At 45.3% G+C, this 19,704-nt stretch overlaps 3 protein-coding genes across 3 annotated transcripts in view; 1 reads left to right on the top strand and 2 right to left on the bottom strand.

Annotated features, from left to right (window-relative positions):
• The window catches only part of arhgap24 (Rho GTPase activating protein 24), a 53,149-nt gene extending 48,967 nt beyond the window's left edge, over nt 1-4,182 (bottom strand). The window contains exon 1 of the mRNA XM_047045711.1: nt 3,702-4,182. The gene's annotated coding sequence lies outside the window, so the exon portion shown is untranslated. The remainder of the gene's footprint in view (nt 1-3,701) is intronic.
• A 5,213-nt stretch (nt 4,183-9,395) lies between these two features.
• esm1 (endothelial cell-specific molecule 1) lies at nt 9,396-11,868 on the bottom strand. Its single transcript, XM_047045170.1, has 3 exons — nt 11,241-11,868; nt 10,604-10,750; nt 9,396-10,277 (listed from the first exon to the last, which is right to left on the bottom strand). Exons 1-3 carry the CDS (start codon nt 11,545-11,547, stop codon nt 10,189-10,191), a joined length of 543 nt encoding a protein of 180 aa, XP_046901126.1. The 5' UTR covers nt 11,548-11,868; the 3' UTR covers nt 9,396-10,188.
• A 354-nt stretch (nt 11,869-12,222) lies between these two features.
• The window catches only part of LOC124483949 (probable E3 ubiquitin-protein ligase HERC1), a 36,414-nt gene continuing 28,932 nt past the window's right edge, over nt 12,223-19,704 (top strand). Inside the window, 10 exon segments of the mRNA XM_047044547.1 lie at nt 12,223-12,633; nt 15,422-16,423; nt 17,129-17,224; nt 17,435-17,617; nt 18,021-18,332; nt 18,464-18,560; nt 18,675-18,818; nt 18,953-19,080; nt 19,163-19,307; nt 19,394-19,565. Of these exon segments, the coding sequence (XP_046900503.1) occupies nt 15,458-16,423; nt 17,129-17,224; nt 17,435-17,617; nt 18,021-18,332; nt 18,464-18,560; nt 18,675-18,818; nt 18,953-19,080; nt 19,163-19,307; nt 19,394-19,565 (2,243 nt within the window). The 5' untranslated portion in view covers nt 12,223-12,633; nt 15,422-15,457.

The following is a 19,704-nucleotide window of genomic DNA, read 5'->3' as shown; positions in this document are numbered from 1 at the left end:
TCTCAATTGAACTCGAAAAATTAATTCTGCTGATAAGACCAAACTCATCAGCAGTCGTAAACATGATGCAGTCATGAAGGCATGGACTAGGGGAGGAAACAGACTCCAGCTTGTGTACCCTAAAACAAGAACATTGAAATACAACATTTAGAATTGATTTGCCTGTTTGATAAAAGACTGAGTTAAGCTTCATTAAGGGTTTCACTATATTGTATATACAGTATGTGCCTTCTGCAAGTAGGTTGACTGTTGGGTTTCTGCTGTTTTCTATGCTTTCTCAGGGTGTGGGATCTGTAGGTCTGTATGGGAATGGAATTGAGCTCACGGTGTTTGCCATCTGTATGGGAATGTAATGGAGCTCACTGCACACAAAAGCCAGACTGGCAGTCTCAATGTTTGACATTTCTCTGTTGGAACCCTTCATTCTGGAGGGAAGAAAGAGATCTAACTTGTCCATCTTACCCTTTGGTAAATTATAGTCAGAAGAAGCTGTGTAGAAATTCAGTAATGAGACCAGTAGCATAACCAGAATTATATTTTTAGGGGGACCCATCTTTAAATGAGGGGGTCACTCAAATATAACATTCGTACACTAATATATATATATACTGTACAATTCCTTTTTTTATGTATTGTCATAAATCTGTGGAGGGGTCTGACATGTGAATGAGGCATCTAGGTCCCCTGGGTCCCTCCGTGGCTCTGCAACTGAATGAGACTCGCAAAACTGCTTGCTCCTGCTAAGATGGTGAGAAATCAATGTTCTAGTCTTACTTGGAGGGTGAAAGCATATTAAAAAGATGAATGACTGCCTTGTTTATATTTATGATCAAAACAAGTGCAAATGACTCTCTTAATCCACAGTCTTAAACTGCACTTAAGACCTGTACAATAATTCCCTGCTGAATTTCTGACATAAATTCTTTATTTACCAAGCTGATGAAGCCATTACTGTGACCATCTGTCTGTCTGTCTGCAGGCCTCAGTACTGCAGCCTTGCAGCTGTTGCTCTGAGATACTACCAGGGCTAGGCCGCTAATGCCCATGCTCACCAGGTCTCTGGGTGATGCATGGCCAATGGGGCGTGAACCTACAAGGCACTACGGCAGGCCAAAGAGCATGTACCACAAGACTGAGCAGGTTGATGATATCTCTTTTGGCAGACTAATGCGCATGTGTCTACACACCAGAATGCCTCCTTCACAGAGCAGCATTGAAATGGTTAACAAGGAGGCAGCACAGAGGTTAGATCAGTCACCGTGACAAATAGACAGCACCTGAGGATAGAATAGGAAGTACAGGGGGAAATAACTGACTGTATCCCATGTTCCTAATCTCCATCCATCGGAGAAATTCTGATCTGACACTTAAAATATTCAGTGTTAATCTAGACTGAAAGAAAGAAAAAACAGATACCAGCTAGCTAGATTATTAGATATTCGTAAAAAAAAAAAATCTTAAATGATTGCTTTTCAATGGAAGGGCCCCAGACCATTTGTGGGTGCCTGGGTGCCCTCTGTTAGACCTTGTGCTGAAGACAAACAAAGCCCAAAGATGCCCTCAGAGTCCACCACAGGACACAACGTTCTGGAGAGCCCCTGCTGAAATCACACCATGGTGCAAGGAGCTCGTTTTTCCTGCGCGGTGTTTGCCTGGGAGGGGTCGGACAGAGGGTGCAGAAGAAGGCACTGCAGGGTCCATCAGCCCACCGACATGAACGTGAGTCCTGCTGGATGACGGAGGGTGACTTCATCACCATGAAAAAAGAGAGACCTGTAGATGTTTGCTCACACCTCACCACTAACTGTCAGTCATAGTGGAGACATTGAGAGACAATACTAGTTTTGAAGAGATACGGGGAGGGGTCATCCTACGAATGAGACAAATAAACATTTTGATATTTGTATTTGTAGACAGAGAAAGGGTGAGTGGGAGAGACCTGCTGCTTTGCTTCTCTATGGTGGTCTATTTCATCTAAACCCATTCACAACGGCTTTCTACATAGAGCATATGGAATCCCTTTAAAGCTGGGATGCAGCTCTGTTTTTTTTTTTACTGTACACCGTTCCATCCTCCTCTCTCCCCATCTCTATTCCTCCTTCCCTCTACTGAAGTGTGTCGCAATATGTCTGAGCTGAGATTCTTACAAAGGAAAGAGATGAGCAGAGTCATGCTAAAACCACTTAAAGTGATATTTCTGGAGAGCCTCAGTCTGGTGTGTTTAGTGCCGAAAGGAGGACAACATTACCACAACCTCATGGTCTGAAAGCAAAGCAGTGTGCTTTCCTTAAACATGCTGCATAGCCACCGTAGGAACTTCACCGATCTGAAGGCAGCGGAGGGTTCACTCAGCTTCTCTGCCGCCATCCTCCAAGTCAAAGCTACCCTGGAGTCGCTACACCTCAGCAAGACCACATGAACACCGACATGCCCCCACCCTCCCTCCCCTCCCTCCCCCCCCTTCTCCCTCCCTAGATAAACAGATATGACAAAGCCAGACCTGGGGGCCGAGTGCAGCAGCTGACGGAGGGAATCTGATCCCAGGGCTCTCCAGCGGAGCCAGGCCCCTGCAGACATTCCTCACCCAGTGTGGGGGGCTGGATCTGTCTCTCTCTCCCTCCCTCGCTTCAACCCGCCCTCTCACCCTGTCTCCTAACCACCTCTGTGCACAGGAGGAGGACAATGTTGGAGGGATGGGAAGGGGGGGGGGGTTATGACATGTTACAGGATAGCACATTTATCTAGCACATTTATCCAGATGGGACTTAATAATGTCATGTTTTTAAATGAATGAATATGAATGTGTGTGTCACTGCCTCCCTCTTTGTGTGTCCCCAAACAGGATCTGAGTGTCTTTGAGAAAGTACCTTTGGACAATCCCATTGCATGGGTATCATGTACTACCAGACTAAAATATACTGAACCCACAGAGCTGGCAATTATAATGCTCCCTCTTGAGAAATATAGAGCATTCTACAATGTATGTGCTGTTTGTCCTGTGTGTCAATGGAGTTTTCACAGTCACATAGAAAGGTTCAGTCTGAGTGTGTTTGTACACTGTTGTGTTCATAAACCCTCATACTGGTCTATGTTCCTCTCTTCATTGCAGAGTGCAAATGACTCAATCTGAGTTTAAAAAAGAAAGAAAGAAAAAGTCAAACATGCTCAACCAGGGAGGTGAATATCTCAGCAGCTTTACTATGTTGAGCTCTGTCGAGATCTGTTGCACTAGAAAGTATTTGGAGAACAGTTCTGCTTTAGTATATATAGCACAGTGTGTCAACGGGATATGACACCCCCTGACTCACATGAAGGGAATTAAAACCTCACAGATGAGGATACAAGATGGCAAATAGTGAGGCTTACTAAAACATTAAAGCTTTACTAAAGCATCTGGCAACACAAAACATGACATGTACATTCACAATAGGAGTTAATGGCTTGACCATGGGAAGGATGACAACGCTAAACAGTATGTCTTTTTTCTCCACAGAGAGGCTGATAAATGACTGCCAAATGATTACGTTCAACTCTGCCTACAGTCTGCAGGCATGCCACAGACCTGAAGAACTTGCCGATGAAAATAGGACCCAACCTCTAAAAACAAATCAAAACACCACCAGCAGGTGTACGCGTAGCCCCAGAGTACACATTGTTCAGCACACCACAATGCTCAGAGCAAAATGCACAAATACACTTACCCCGTGAAAACAACCCCTTGGGCTCTCGAAGATGTGACGTTTGGAGGAGAAATAAATGAGATCCAATCCGGGGACAGGTTCAGTCAGAGAGAGGGCAACAATCCTGAAGAGAGAGAAGTTCGATTTTAGCCCGCTCCTGCCTTGCTGGAGTCACCTCCATAGAACTGGCCAGCTGTCTGACCGACTGCCTGCCTGCGTAGGCAGAAGAGGCTGTGACACGCGCTGTCAAAACTTTTCTCCTGACTGCTCACACTATCTGCATGCTGGGAACCTCCGCAGGGATAGGACGGCTGTTGTGATCAGCCAAGCAAAGCCACAGGGGGCTCCCAGTCACACACACATATCTACACGGCACACCTACACCCACGTGAACACACACACACACCCCTCCGGTTCAGTACCGTCCACACACACTTCCAGCCCCAGCTGACTACGCACTCATACTGAACTTCAGCTCTGCTGTCTGTGAGAGCCGGGGCTGCGGTCGGAGGGAGGTGGACGATGAGGGAGAGAGAGTGGAGGAGGAGGAGGAGGGGGGGGGGGAGAGGGGGAGCAGGCGTTTGCGCGAGCATGTTTAAGGAAGTCTAAAGATGAGTGCCCCGACTGGGCTGTCTCCACACAGTTTGGGTTTCAGGTTCCACACAACTGCCAGCCCCCTCTCACTCCCCCATACGCACACATACACACACATACACGTTTACACACACAATCTCTCTCCCTCACTCTCTTACAGACACACACACACACACACTCCCTACGCTCTTCTACCTCTCCTCGTAGGAACAACTGCCAGCTCTGTGGCTCACATTGTTCCCTCACTCTCCTTGTTGTTTCTCAAACAGAACATTTAAACGTATGAGAGGGTGTTCCAGTCAGTACATTTGCAGCTAGATGACACGATGTGCAATGAACAACTTCCATTACGTTTTTTTATGTCCAGATGTATTCTTTCACAGAAAAGAAAGCAACACATGCATGAGGATGCCCCAGATATGAGTGATTTCTAGGGTGGCAGGGAAAAATGAGTTTGTATGAAACGTCAGGGACAAAACAATTGGTCTCCTCAACTCAGTTCCCACACAGGTGTAAGACCAGCTGTACACACAACCAAAGAGAATGCACCTTGTTTGTCTGCTCCCATTGTCAATTGACTCTGTCTATATCTCTGCGTTTGCCAAGAGAATAAAGGCTGGAGAGTGAGGTTGGTGGTAAGTGCACTGGAAGAGGTGCTGTTCCTTCACATAAGCACATTAATCATGGCAGCTGGAGAACACAAAATATATACCAGTGAGCAGCCATGCCTCACCAAGCTTCTAATCTAGTCCTTATCATCTACCTCATTGTGTATGAATAGTGTTTTATGACAAGGTTATTGTGATATCAACTTCTTACAGAGGAATGAATCAAATGTTATTAGTATTTTAGTACAGCTATTAATACTGTATTTTAGTACTTATTCTGACAGCACTGAGACATTATGGTTTAACAGTGCCCCAACATATTGTATTAACAGTGTCTGTATCCTTCATAGCAATAACATTCATACTGTGTTTGTCAACTGATAATATATGACCTCTGTGTCACATACTGCAGATTCCAGGTTTTCCAGATATTACAGTGACTGACTCAATTTAATGTCTGCATTTAACTGCCATGTACAACTTCTCAGGATTATTTTGAGCCGCCTGTGTCTGAAATGAAATCTGCTACTTGAATGTCATTAAGACAAGCCATACTGTAGGTACGACAGAGATATTGTGGGCGATCTTCCAAACTGAAAGACTTCCAAGGAAGATATTTTGTCTTTTAAAGAATAAGTTATTCTACATTATACTAATTTGACCTTACTTCCTTCCCATGGATAAGAGACTATTATTCAAGAGTGGTTTCTTTGTTGTTTTGAGTAATTATTAGATTTCTACATTCTATGCTTCAAATTTAAAAAATACAGTAGAACAATATTGATACAGTACATCTGCATAGATACATAACACATATGATATACAGGAGATGGTTACACTTAAAAATAAAGAAGTCCCAATACAAAGAAAACACAAGAAACTCATTCAGTTTAATGTTCATTGTAAAACATTTCCAGTAAGTTTACAGAAGATCGTTAAATACAGGAGCTGAGGTTCCATCCCCAAGGTTTGGTCCTCTAACGCCATCTGGTGTTAACATGTATTACTCCTCTGATTCCTAGATTATAGTTGCTTCCACCATTATCGCTACTTTAGTAACTTTACTGCACGTTAGGCATGGAGGGTAATAGTGTGCACTGGCAATATGTAAAGCCAAGGAAACTTTTCATCCTTTATGAATGTGATCATGCGAAAGGTTGTGTCAAAAGAATTAAGAGCTAAAAGGGATTTAGGTTGTGCACATTATTACATTTAAATTAACCTAGACTAACAATCTAGGCAGTCTGAAAGTTAATGGAAGTACATTCAATTGTGTAACAGATATCAAGCTGTACTGGTGTAGTACTGAATGGGATTACCCTGACTGCAGTGTACTGTTCAGGGCCGGGCTCTACACGGGCGAGGCACAGCATTGTGATCGACATTCACAAAAGCCCCCATATGTCTCCTTCATCAAAACATGTATAGAAACATGCTTTTTGCTTTGGAATAATCATGTTAGACCATCTATCCATCCATCCATACATCATCTTCCACTCATCTGGGGCTTGGTCGCCGTGGCAGCAGGCTGAGCAGGGTGTTTCAGACATCCCTCTTACACTACACTACACAACACACTGACAACACACTAACCTCTCCTATACTTCGACAGAGCAGAATAATATTAATAATATTTCCATCTGTACCTCTTCCCTTTTCCACAAATATTGTCTGCCATGTAGGCAGACATGTCAAATAACCTGTGTCTCATTGCTTTACTCTAATTCCCTCTGGTGGTGACTTAAAGCACTTACATGTTGAACAATTAAAATGGGTCTTTTCCAAACAGGTCTGGGTAGTTCGTTGAACAATATAACACACAATAACAATAATACCTGTAGCTGGTTGATTTCAAACTCATATTTATTCTATACTCTAATGCTAGATTGGATTCACTCTGTTTTAGCATTCCCATCTGATTAATGTTCACATCTATTGGCTCTCCTTGGAATGTCCTCGCAAAATTCTGGCGACCTTCAATATCAAGAGTCTAAAGAGTTGACCTTAGTGACCCCAGGACTGTTCAATTAATGCAAAACCAGTATTAAATGGTAGAGATGCGTTCATGAGAAAATGTTTAACCATTATGCCCTACGTGTAACATTTTTGCCTGATCCAATTGTTTACAATAATACATACAACTAAAATGTGTTTAAAGTTATAGTATCTGGGTAGCATTTAAAAAAAGAGAATGTTTTGTTTTATACTAATTTCAACATTAAATCACAGCTGTAGTTGCATTGTATAATATGCAAACAAACTCCATCACCAAATTTCAGCAGATTCATCAGAGCTTCAAAACAAGATTGATGTTCATGGTTGGACAGGGAAATGGTAATGCAATGTCCAAAGTGGTTATCATCACCCAACAGATTGGGTTTTCTCTGATAATATTATGAATATAGTGCTGCAGGAGCAACAGGGTGTGGTTGTAGAAGGATAACATTTCTTTTAACCACTCTGTAGAACAGAAAGAATATACGTTTATTTACACAGAACGAACCATTGCATTTAGACCAAACCCAAAGGTCAAATAAATCAAGAGAAATATATCAACAAACATGGTGTGTGTCAATTGGTTTCAAAAAATAAAGTAAGTGTAGTGTATAGACAGTGTCTATTCTTTGCAATAATGCTTTCTCAAAGCTACAGCTGACAGAATGCAACATCTGTCCAATCATCCAGTGGAAGTGACGACCCCAATAAGAAGCTCTGCATTAGACTTCATACGACTTCTAACACATTCTGGGAAACAGGTGACACAACTAACCTTTAGACTTGAATGTGCTTACCAAAACAAGTCAATAAAGAGATCATTGTTTGCAGTGGGGAGGATGTTTTTAGGGTCACTGAGGTCCACGTTACAGGCGTTAGAAGTCTTGCTATGGAAGGTCACCAGAATGTTGCGAGGACACCAAAGAGCCAATAAAATTGAACATTATTCAGACTGAGAATTTGGGGACAGAGTCAAGCCACCCCAGCATTACACTCCCACAACAGGCTTCATACGTGCAAAGTTGCCACTTATCACATCAAAAGCATGCCTTGGTCTTTCCAAGGCACTGGCCAACCTAGGGAGGCAGTGGAATTCCAAACGTCCAATCAGTTTAGATTTTCTTTTGATTCCTGAATTAGATATCCGACTCATTGTTGTTCTCAAGTGTCGAGACCCAGACATCACTTAATTTCCTAGAAGGTCACGGTGTGTGTTGCCTTTTATGATCCCTGCTCCTGTGCTAACAAATAACCTGTTGAAGTAGAGCCCGCTGTAAATACCAGAAAGGGCATTTGCCGTAAATCATGGTTATTTACTGCTTCATTCAGCCACCTTTGTTTCTGTAGGACGGTGTTGACGTGTTCAGGGAGCCTGATAAAGGGTATTTCTCACCAACACTTTCCTGTTATTTTGCAGTCCTGGCCTTTGTTTGGTTGTGAAGCCCCTGTGTGTTGGTTCTCAGGGGAATGAGAGGAACATGCGAGCAAATAGGAACACTATCAACCCCCCACCCTCGGACTCATGCACGCACAGACACATACACACACACAGCCCTCTCCTCCTGCTACCCCACCTGTCTGTCTACAGTACTACATTCTGAAACTCAAGCAGACCAGATACTATGGGCTTTACCAAATGTTCAGAGTTTTACTATTATATCAGTTTTAAAATAACCTCTTTGAGACTTTCAAATTGGGAAAAACAAAAAACGAATATACCATGGCTATCGTTAATGCCTCTCTCATTTAATGACGGCAAACCTTCACCACAGAAATGATGTGAGGTCCATGGGCTTAAACTGTGCACTGTTTGGGAAAAGGGAAGTCAAAATCTTAATTTGGCAAGAAATTGTGTACATTTGGTGCGGAGGTTTATAGGCCATATATCTCTAGCCACAGTAACATAAACTGCCATCAGGCCTAGAAAAAACCTTATAGTTAATGAATTAAGAGTAATACATATTCTAATTTGTGTTATTGTATACACATTATCGACGTGCCACTTAACAAATGTTTTCTGTCAAGCAACTATATTTTCACTGTGAGAACTTGTTAATGTTGAGGTGTCAGAGTTGTGTCACAGGAAAAAAGTCCGATAAACGAGAGAGGAAGCACGGTATCTTTCTGCCACGACAGTCCTCCAGTGACGTGTGTCACTTGACAAATTCCTGTCTCTTCAATTCCTGTCCTGGGCAGACACAACAACAACAGGAAGAGTGACCATTTTCACAGGTGTCAGGAAGCGCAGGAAACAAACAAGCTGGATACTGGAAAACTGTTGTGTACCGGTTGTGCATCGTAAAGCACTGGAGGTGAGGCTCATAACATCTATTTTTAACACCGGCCGGGTATTTTCTGCACTTGATGACAGCAAGTGACTGGGGCAATTGGTTTTATCATAAGTAATGAATGTTACATATTAGTAAGAAGTCTAATACAGTTATTGCATTGTTACTCAGTTTTAATATACACATGTAAAAAGGCAATCCTTTTATTATCTAAAAATCTCTTTAGTTTTGTATTTACTTGAGCTTATCTAAGACAAACTGTTCATTAAAGTAAAGACAGAAAGTAATTAACAACTCAGACAAACTACATTTCATTCAATGGTAACTTTGGCTTTAATTTCAAGACTATTCTGTACATTTGCTGGTGAACATGTCTGAGTATAAAGTATAGTTGCATACTATAACATTAAGGACTAACAAAAGCTCTTCAGAATTCACAATATAAATTAAATCTGTGAAGAACAGAGAATATGCTACTTTGCTTCTTAACAGATCATTCACTTTGCCAGATACTCACAAATGCTCAGATAAAGTGTGGTCAAATGGATGTTCAATGATATTCTTATATGTTTTTACTGATCTTCCATCAATAGAGTGCCATGGAAAAAGACATGGAATATGAAAGTACAGACCTAGATCAAGGCTAGATTAAAAAGCATTTTCAGTAGTTCTAGAACCACTCAAAGTTAGTCTGAGAAACCAGTCCAGTAACCATGGTATAATGACTTTTCTAGCTCCTAGAGGAATGATTATAGGCTAAACCATCTGTAAAGCACAGATATTTTGTACAGTACTTTTGTATTTATGTATTGTACATCAAGGGTAAATCACCTACTATTGTACATTTTTATTTAGCTCTTATCGCGGTGACGGATTTTGGTTTGAAACATAAACAGAAATCAACTTTCAAAATACTGTAGAAAAGTTGCTTCTCTTAAATCATGATAAAATATATCCTTCCATAATTTAAGTTACTACTTTGCTACATTATCACAGAATAAACTACATCCTGACTATTGCTTGTCAGCGAGGGTTCAACCACTTAGGAGCAGTGGACCTGTCCGCGTTGTGGTCCCCATTCATGCTCACTTCACCTGAGCCTGGCTCACCACCTGATAGAGAAATGAAAGAATACCCTTTAGTCAAAATAAATAATGAGTTAAGATAACGGCAGATGCCTTGTTCAATTTGTAATCGTTTCACAATTACTCATTGAAAACCACAGAACTATTGAAATAAGAGGCTTCATGAAATATAATGTTTAAAATTTACGATGCTGGAAGGTGCAACACAAAAGCCCTGGACACTAATGAGGAGATGCTTTCCAGCTATAACATATAACATTGCACTGTATGATGCATGGACGTTATCTGTGTCTGAAAAACATTACTAACACTAACCTTATTATATAGATATCTATCTCATCTCAATGACTTACTTGCTGGAGGCTGTGCCTTTAGCTTGCTGGCGATTTTGGCGAAGAATTTGAAGGTGAGACAAGCTCCTGTTTCCCTGTCACAGAGGCCCCCAGATTTGCAGTTACATGTTTTGCGACACTCCATACCATATGTTCCATATGTGCAATCTGTAAGGGATGAATACCATAATTATGTGTATCAGAACACAACATGTATCTGACATATTAAAGGTGACTGTATTATACTGCAATAAATGACTTTCCTTTGGCATATGTATTACTCTTACATGCATTGTGAAGTGTCAAGTTATGTATCTAGATTCTAAAGAAACTGAGTGTAACTTTATAAGCACAATATGCTGACTAAGGTTGTTAAAATGATGTTTAAAGTTTAGAAACTTCATCACTGCCTATCATATTACAATCCTTATTAATAATGAATAGGCTAATTACTAACATTAAATGTCAATAATTGTGAGAGTCCGGATCATGCCAGTCTGCTATAAACGAATACTTAAATCACAGAATGATGAATTGGCTATCTATTTGAAGGAGACTAGGCTAAACCTTATAGGCTACTCGAAGGTTTAAATACTGGAATTTGCTCAAGGCTTTTTGTGATACGCGCTTCAGGTGCGTCATGGACTGTGAATCATACCTTTACAAATGCCATATTCATCTCCATAGTCATCCTCGTCTTTGTAGAACTCGCAGAATAAACCAGGTCCGCACTTTACCCCGTGCATCCCCGACACAGTACGGTAACAGTGCTCTCCTCTGCCGGCAGTGCAGACCTGGCAACAGCCGCAGTCATCCAGGACAGTCAGTCTGCAGCGCTGAGTTCCACCGCACAGGTCAACGTTGCATCTGTCCGGGCAGTTGACGGCGTACTTCACACTTGCGCCCCATGCCTCAACGTTTTGCACAATTAGTGCAGACAACACCGTGAAAAACAGTAAATACATCACTGGAAGGTTTCACTAGTGCTCCTATGGCAAATGCTTGAATGAATAGGCTAAATCGCAGTACAGCTATTGTGGAGAGGCTGACCACAGAGCTACTTGAATAGAGTGACCTTGGGGATACATCAGGTTGCATAGTTATCTGCTTTAAAATAAGTTTGTTTTGTACATGGTTTGCCCTCGTCAATTTCCTCAATCCGGTGTTGTCGTCGATTTACCAGCTAGCCTCCTTGTTTTAGAAATCCGGCATGGAAGTGGGATTGACACCAACCAGCCATCCAGGAATTGAAATTCGTGCTAACTGATGTCATGAGTTATGTTTAGTTTGTTATTGTGACTGCATTGAAGTGCCCCTTTGACCTGCACTTTGCAGTTCCTCACCAGGTCTGACCTAAGAAGAATCACAAGTGCAACAAAACTCAACAAAATAAGTCTTAATTCACAAATAGTGTATACACATAGCTCTCTCAACCTCATACGATGCTTTTTTGGTAGTTCAATTTTTTTTTTACTTAAATGTTAGACTATGTCATAAGTAAATTAATTGTAACTTTACGTGGCTGTTAATAATGTTTTTGGAACGTAGTTTTATTTTATTTTTTATGTTTGCCGTACGACGTTGCGGACAGCACCTGTGTGCTTTTCGTCAGATTCTGTCTGTGTGGTGTGCTGTTTCTCATGGCACCCACACACAGCAGAATGTTTTGATTGCGTCCTGTCCTAGGAAGACTATCAGCGGGACGTACGGGGACATATTTAAAAGGAGTGTCGACTCCTTCTATTGCTGTCATCAATCTAAACAGTCAGTAATCTTTGCATATGCGGACTCATTTTAATTGTAAATACAAATCTTAACTACATAGATCTAATCATTCGTGGAATAGTTGGTTGCAAGCTGTCATCTAGCGGCTTGGTCAACCGTTCAATCTGACACTGACAGTTTGCAGCACTTAGGCTAGCTGGTGCTAGCTATCTACTGCAGCTACCGTACCGGTGGTAGCCTAGCTAAGTTATACAGCAAACTAGCTAACGTAGCCTGTGAGTGGAGAAAGCAGGCAAACAGCGGTGTGACTGACACACTGGAGAGAGGTAGCTATGCCAGCTATGTATTATTTTATGCAACGCGAATGTATTTTGTTAGGTTAGCTAATTGTAGATGGCAGTACTATTTCCATTGGTACATAGCATGTACGTAAAGGTAACTAGTTAGCTGATAATGCAATTACTAGACAACACCACACAAGCTAGCTTGTACAGTAAACAGGATAGCACTGTCTATTTAGCCTATAGGTAGCTATAGCTACCTAGTTAGCAATTGAGCTAGCTCTTGCTATTAAGCAATCAACTGCATGACTTCGTTGATAGAGCAGCTGCTGCATACGAGTGACAGTTATGCGTGACTAACTTGTTCACACTAACATAGAGCTAGCAAGCAATGAACGCTTTTACAAAGTCAGCTTTACTGTACCTACAGTACACGTGATAGCTAGCTCATAACATATTTTTGATTATCTAGTCGTATTAGCCAGCTTGCTTATTCATCTTCTGTTCTCACGTTGGTGTACAGAAGATGACACACAGACACAGTAGTAGATACGTGACTGTATGATTGCATAAATGTGACTGATTCGGTCAGCAAGTAATGTTGGTTCTTGTAGGAATAGCTACAGTAATACCTGTCTCGTAGTGCACAGCCACAGTAATAGACAAGCTGCAGTATTGAATCTATTATGATTGGCGCTGGTAGACGTCCTTGAAGCATACATGCTTGTATGCAATCAGTACTGTGAGAGTTCTGGTATGGAGATGACCTTGTATTTGAAACGTGATGATCAACTTTCCTTAAACCCCAGTTGTCACAATTGTCTTTATTTTGTCATTGTCAATGTCACCACTTGATTAACAGTGCCTTAGAACCAGATAGTAAGTGTGATGGGGTGATGCATATCTATGTGAAAGGTTGATTGACATTAGTGTGAATGTCTTTGAATCCTATCTCTTTTGGAACCTTTCTAAGAAGGATAAGCTGTTTATTGATAATACCAGCCTAAAATCATGTTGCCAGTTTGCCTCCAAAGTTAGGCAAGTTGAAGGCACTAGGCTATTTATCTCAATGTAATGTGGTCTAATAGTCTCTTACAGTGAATCTTTATTTCGTATGCCATGTGGCTAGCCTATTTTTAGTAAGGTGTAATTTAACCTAAGTTGCGCTAGCATATTGTAAATAATCAAGATAGTGACAGGTCTGCATTTGTTTACATGATACGGATTCACAAAGTGTATGGGTCAAACTGTATGGTTCATAGGTGTGTGGTAGTTGTGGTCATGAAAAAAGTTGACGATAAAGCAGTTCACTGATTTTCATATGAGTGAGTTATTCTTGTCCTTACTGACTCTCTTGTACTGTAACATTGAAGTCTTGAAGTAGCTTCCTGTTATTTTTGTCTTCTGGAAACCATATAGCTTACGACCAGGCTGGACTACATTGGGCTACAGCATGCAATCACCCTGCCTTGCGTTAGTGTTGATGGGGCTCTTATTGGTGGGCTTCAAGACTCCAATAAGGGGCCTAGCCTAATTGCTGCCTCCCCACACACACACACACACACACACACACACACACACACACACACACACACACACACACACACACACACACACACACACACACACACACACACACACACCCCACATGCTCACTTAGCTTAATGTTTATAAGAAGAGCCATTAGGCCAAGTTGAAGTGCTGTGTTATGAAGGCCAGCAATGAGACTGATTGTTTGTGCCGTCTGTGCATTTAGTTATTAGCTTGTTTCAAATGTATGCAGAGCATGCAGACTGATAGAGGATAGGCCTGTTGTTTTGATGTTTGTCTTGAACAGAAAAAAAATGACCAATAACTGTCAGTATAAGCTTGTTGAGTGTAATATCCTATATTGTATTAACAAGTTATATTATTATCTACAGCAGTGAAACTCATTGACAACATTCCTTCATGTTTGCAGTTGACATGCCTTCGTTGCGTGCTTGAAAAAGTCCTTTTCCCTGGAACTCTGAGGATGTTGTTGTTGTTGTTTGTGTAGGCTTGTGTGAACTTTGAGAATTGAGTCGTGCCCCGTTTGCCCCACACCCTCATTTCTGCACATGTTTCAATCTGGAACAGAAGCAGTTTGAAAATGTCAGACTAGACATCTGAATGCAGACTGTGGGTTAAAAAAGAGGGGACAAGGATAGTATGTCAGCTCATGTGCCCTCCCAGCTGAAAGACTGGTGGTGGTGTAAGGCTGAAACATTATGTATTTATAAATCAAATCACAGACAGCTCAAATTACCTTACTATCACTACTAGTCTCTGCTGGGCCATTGACCACAACAACTATACCAATACACATCCCCATATAATTGAGCAAAATTGTTATGACTGTCTTTCAAAGTATGGGAGTATTTCAGAGTATTTGTGATGCTGACAGGCTTAACACATCGGGTTCAGAAGACCCATCTGTTCAATATGACCGAAGCATGCAGGCTCAGTTTTAAAGTGAAGGTGCCCTGAGGTCATGTTACGATAATCACATCAACTCTTACTGTGCTAGATTAGAGTTAAACATCACAACACCTAAACTTGAACCCTGCCGCGGGTGACAGTGCCCTAACTCATCCTCACCCACTGGGACAGGGATGTCTGGATGGCATTCTGGGCTGGGCTAGACGAGGGCTTGACACTAGCTGGGACTTGATCAGGTTTGGATCGACTGGCTGCCACTGGCCGCCCTGCTTAGATTTCCAGCAGAAAAATAGAGCTAAACCTTAGGCCTTCACATCCCATCAGAATGATAGGAATAACCCGTGTTTTTCTCTCTCCTGTCTCTCCCTGCCAGCTGTGCTCCGGAGAGTAGACTAGATAATGCTTAGACATGGTGCCGTCCCAGACGCATGTCATGTTGAAGTGGCAGGAGCACCTGAACAGCTCCTGGGCTGCGGAGGACAGCATCCAGACCTCCACGCGGCAAGGCGCCGCCGGCCTCTATGCCAAGCTGCTCCACAACAAGGAGGTGGTCGGCCTGTCCGAGCCCGTCCAGGACCTCATCGGCCCTCGCCTGCCTGATTTCCAGTACGAGTCCAACGCCGAGGAGGAGAGGGAGGAGTACCTGGGCGCCCTGCTCCACAGCCAGCGCTGCCTGGCCGTGAGGATGCTGGCCCAGACCCCCTACGCCCTGGGCTTGCACCAGAGACTGCTGGTCCTCCAGAGGATCTACGACGCCCTCCACAGCAAGTACCACGACCGCTTCAGGTCTCCGCCGCCTCCGCCGACCGCGGCCAGCGCCGAGAGCGCCGCCCTGGAGCCCGTGTCCGAGCCCTGGCTGCCCGGGGGGGCGTCCCGGCCCAAGTCGGGCACGGATGTTCTGATCGAGATGGGCGTGCGCACGGGGCTCAGCCTCCTGTTCGCCCTGCTGCAGCAGAACTGGCGCTACGCCCAGCAGGAGCCCGGGGCGGCGCTGTGCAACGACGTGCTGGCCACCGCCTCCTCCGTCCTGGCCTCGCTGCCGCCGCTCTCCCTGGCTAACGAGAACAAGATCCCGGCCGTGGGGCTGGACTGCTTGGTGCAGGTGGCAGACTTCCTGAAGAAGACCTCGGTGAGCTGTGGCAGCGGCGGGGCAGACCAGGCGGGACGCAGGCTGGCTCTGGAGCTGCTGCTGGGCCTGGCGGTGCAGAGGGGGTCTCTGCGCTTCCTGCTGGAGTGGGTGGAGGTGGCCCTGGCCACGTCCTCCTCCTCCCTGTCCTCCTCGTCCTCGTCCTCAGGGTCTCCGCAGTCAAAGTCGGAAGCGGGAGTGGGCTACGACCTCATCCATCAGACCCTCCTCCAGATGAGGCAGTACTCGGTACGTGGCGTCCTCCTCTCCGCTCACGCTCTCTCCTCAGACCCGGCGTCGACCGGGCTTCTGTTCCCTCCAACAAGGCTACCGAAGGCCGAAGACCACTGCCAGCTGCCGCAGACAGACAGAGTATTGATTTCAAGTGGTCTGAGTGAAGCGTGGCGTTCGCACCGAGGCCCCCACAGGAAGGAGGATGAAGCCTCTTGACCGACTCCCTGCCCTCTGTCACATTGACACGTACAGCACACTCCTAGCCGACTTAGCAGCCTGCCTGCATGCAGCATGAATGACAAGCTTTTAAATACCCTCCTTTTGATATATGTCGCCCTGTAAAAGGAGTTTTTGGAGTCCACCTCCCTGGGTGTCCTGGCCTGCTGCCGCGGGCTAAGAGCCTCTCTGAGTCCAGTTGATTTATCCATCCCTTAATCAATAGGAAAGGTTCCACGAACAGGCTCCTACAGGAGGCTGGATGTGTGATAAAGGACTGCCACAGACGTTTCAAGTGGACCACAGTAGTCTGTATTATATCGTGCATTATATAGGCCCACTGCACGCTTTATTGAGAATCCATATTAAGAATCCATAGTGTATGGGTGAGCCAGCTGTCCTCCACTGGCTGGCTCCGTCGAAGGAGGTGGTGGATGTGGTGGGGCTTTGTGGGGAAGCGTGTCTCTGTTTGAATTCTTTTCCCACCTCTGCTGGTTCCCTCAGGGCTTCCGGGGTGACTCCCTCAACACTCAGGTGCTGAAGAAGGATGCAGACGGCCTCTGCAGTCTGTCCCACGTGGCCCTCTGCCTGTTCGAAGAGGTTTGTCAGAGCAGGGCTGGACTTTGACGTCGGAAGACAACAGTCTAAGTGTTTACCTTAACTGTGATATTGTTGCCTCGTGTCCAGCCGTTTGTACCTAACCCAGCACGCTCAGGGTGTTATATGGGACAGTCAGGACGCTGTGAGGGCCAGGGTCAGGTTCACTCCACAGCCGCGTGACTCCCACATCTCCATCGCTTCCCCCCGCAGATCTGCAACCTGGCCTCCAGCTGCCTGTGCTCTTGCAGCGCGGGCACGGCCGCGCCCGGCACCGACAGCGACACGGTCATGGTGTACGTGTGGGGCAGCAACAGCAGCCACCAGCTGGCCGAGGGCACCCTGGAAAAGATCCTGCACCCCAAGCTGGCGCAGGGCTTCAGCGATGCCCAGATGGTACGAGCCTCAGCGCCCCACACAGGGCTGCTGGATGCTGTCCATGGCTTGTTTGGTGGCAAGGTGTTCGCCAGGTTGACACATATGACACCTCAATAACAATGAATTAGCATTTAGCTTGACATCTCGAGGTGCTATTAAGTCATGGTTGAAATGAGAGGGTATGTGGTGGCTTTGACTCTGGGATATCACAGTGCACATTAAGCTCAGAATCACACACCATGAACACCAAAGTAGAGAACATATTTACTTCCTGCCCTGTTTGAGGGCATGGACGCACTACACACAAGGCTGATAATGCCTTTGACGTTTAGGATCTGCCATCGCATCATTTCCTGTTTCGAATGCATCCAGGCCTAATTGGATCAGCGTATCAGTTCCCTCCACTTCCTCCTCCCTGCAGATCGAAGCAGGCCAGTACTGCACATTCTCCGTGTCGGCTGACGGCTCGGTGAAGGCCTGTGGGAAGGGCAGCTACGGCCGCCTGGGCCTGGGCGACTCCAACAACCAGTCCATGCCCAAGAAGCTGGTGCTGGAGCCCCCGCGCAGCATGAGGAAGGTGTCCTCCTCCAAGGGCTCCGACGGCCACACCCTGGCCGTGACGGGGGAGGGGGAGGTGTTCAGCTGGGGGGACGGCGACTACGGCAAGCTGGGCCACGGGAACAGCGCCACGCAGAAATACCCCAAGATCATCCAGGGACCCCTGCTGGGCAAGGTGAGACTTGCAGGGGTGGGACAGCTGTGGAGTGGGACATGGAAAATGTTTCTTATTGTGCATAGGTCAGTGTAACCAGAGAGAGGGCCTCTGAACTTGGTTCTCCATTTGTGTGTGTGTGTGTGTGTCAGGTGGTGGTGTGTGTGTCTGCTGGCTACAGACACAGCGCCGCGGTAACCAATGATGGAGAACTCTACACGTGGGGAGAAGGGGACTTTGGCAGGCTGGGTAAGTCCGTCTGATTTCTCAGCTCAGCCTACGGAAAAAAACACCCAGACGGAGCTCTCAAACGGCAGGGCGTCCGTGTCTGGGGTGGTGAGTCATGTGTGTTGTTGTGTCCAGGCCACAGCGACAGCCACAGCCGGAACGTTCCCACGCTGGTCAAGGACGTCAGCGGCGTGGGCCAGGCGGCCTGCGGGAGCTCCCACACGGTTGTCGTGGCGCAGGACGGACGCATCGTATGGTCCTTTGGAGGAGGAGACAACGGTAGGACTACAAAAAAAGCTCCGATGATCCAGACACAACGACATGGTTTCCTGTTTGTCATTTCCAAACGGCCCCCGGCCCCGCCCCCAGGAAGACGTTACTCATGTGAGTGTGTGTCCCCCCCCTCCTCTAAGGTAAACTAGGGCACGGAGATACCAACCGTGTTTATCGGCCCAAAGTCGTTGAAGCGCTGCATGGATTCATCATTCGAAAAGTGTGTGCCGGGAGCCAGTCTTCACTGGCTCTGACCTCTGCTGGACAGGTACAGTGTGCATGCACGTGAACACACACACACACACGCACACACACAGAGTTTGACCCAGTGCTTGTCTCCGCTGTTCCAGGTGTTTGCGTGGGGCTGTGGCTCGTGTCTGGGCTGTGGCTCCTCTGAGACCATCTCTCTCAGGCCACGGTTCATCGAGGAGCTGAGTGTCACCAAGATCATCGACATCTCTTGTGGAGACAGCCACTGTCTTGCCCTGTCGCATGGTGAGACCCCAAATAAACAAAAAACATCCTTGGTGCACCACTAGCACCATTTGTTGCAACTGATTTTCGGTGATCTTCCACTCCAGAGAACGAGGTTTATGCCTGGGGCAACAACGCCATGGGCCAGTGTGGGCAGGGCCACACCTCCACGCCTGTCACCAAGCCCAAGAAGGTGATTGGTCTAGAGGGAGTGTCCATCCAGCAAATCACGGCAGGCACCTCCCACAGTCTGGCCTGGACTGCAGTGCCAACAGACAGGTACAGGATGGCAGTCTCTAAGCCTGTATGCACTTTCGGAGCTGATAGCTGCCTTTTGTCTTCCCGATACAATGCAGGTCATTACGGCCATGTGTCATAAAAAAAAGGTTTAGAATTTGCTTCTTAATAGCCACTTCCT

This window comes from Hypomesus transpacificus, chromosome 22 (genome assembly GCF_021917145.1).
Source record: "Hypomesus transpacificus isolate Combined female chromosome 22, fHypTra1, whole genome shotgun sequence".
NCBI lineage: Eukaryota > Metazoa > Chordata > Actinopteri > Osmeriformes > Osmeridae > Hypomesus > Hypomesus transpacificus.
Note: the sequence above shows the minus strand (reverse complement) of the source record. Positions and strands in the feature narration are given on the sequence as shown.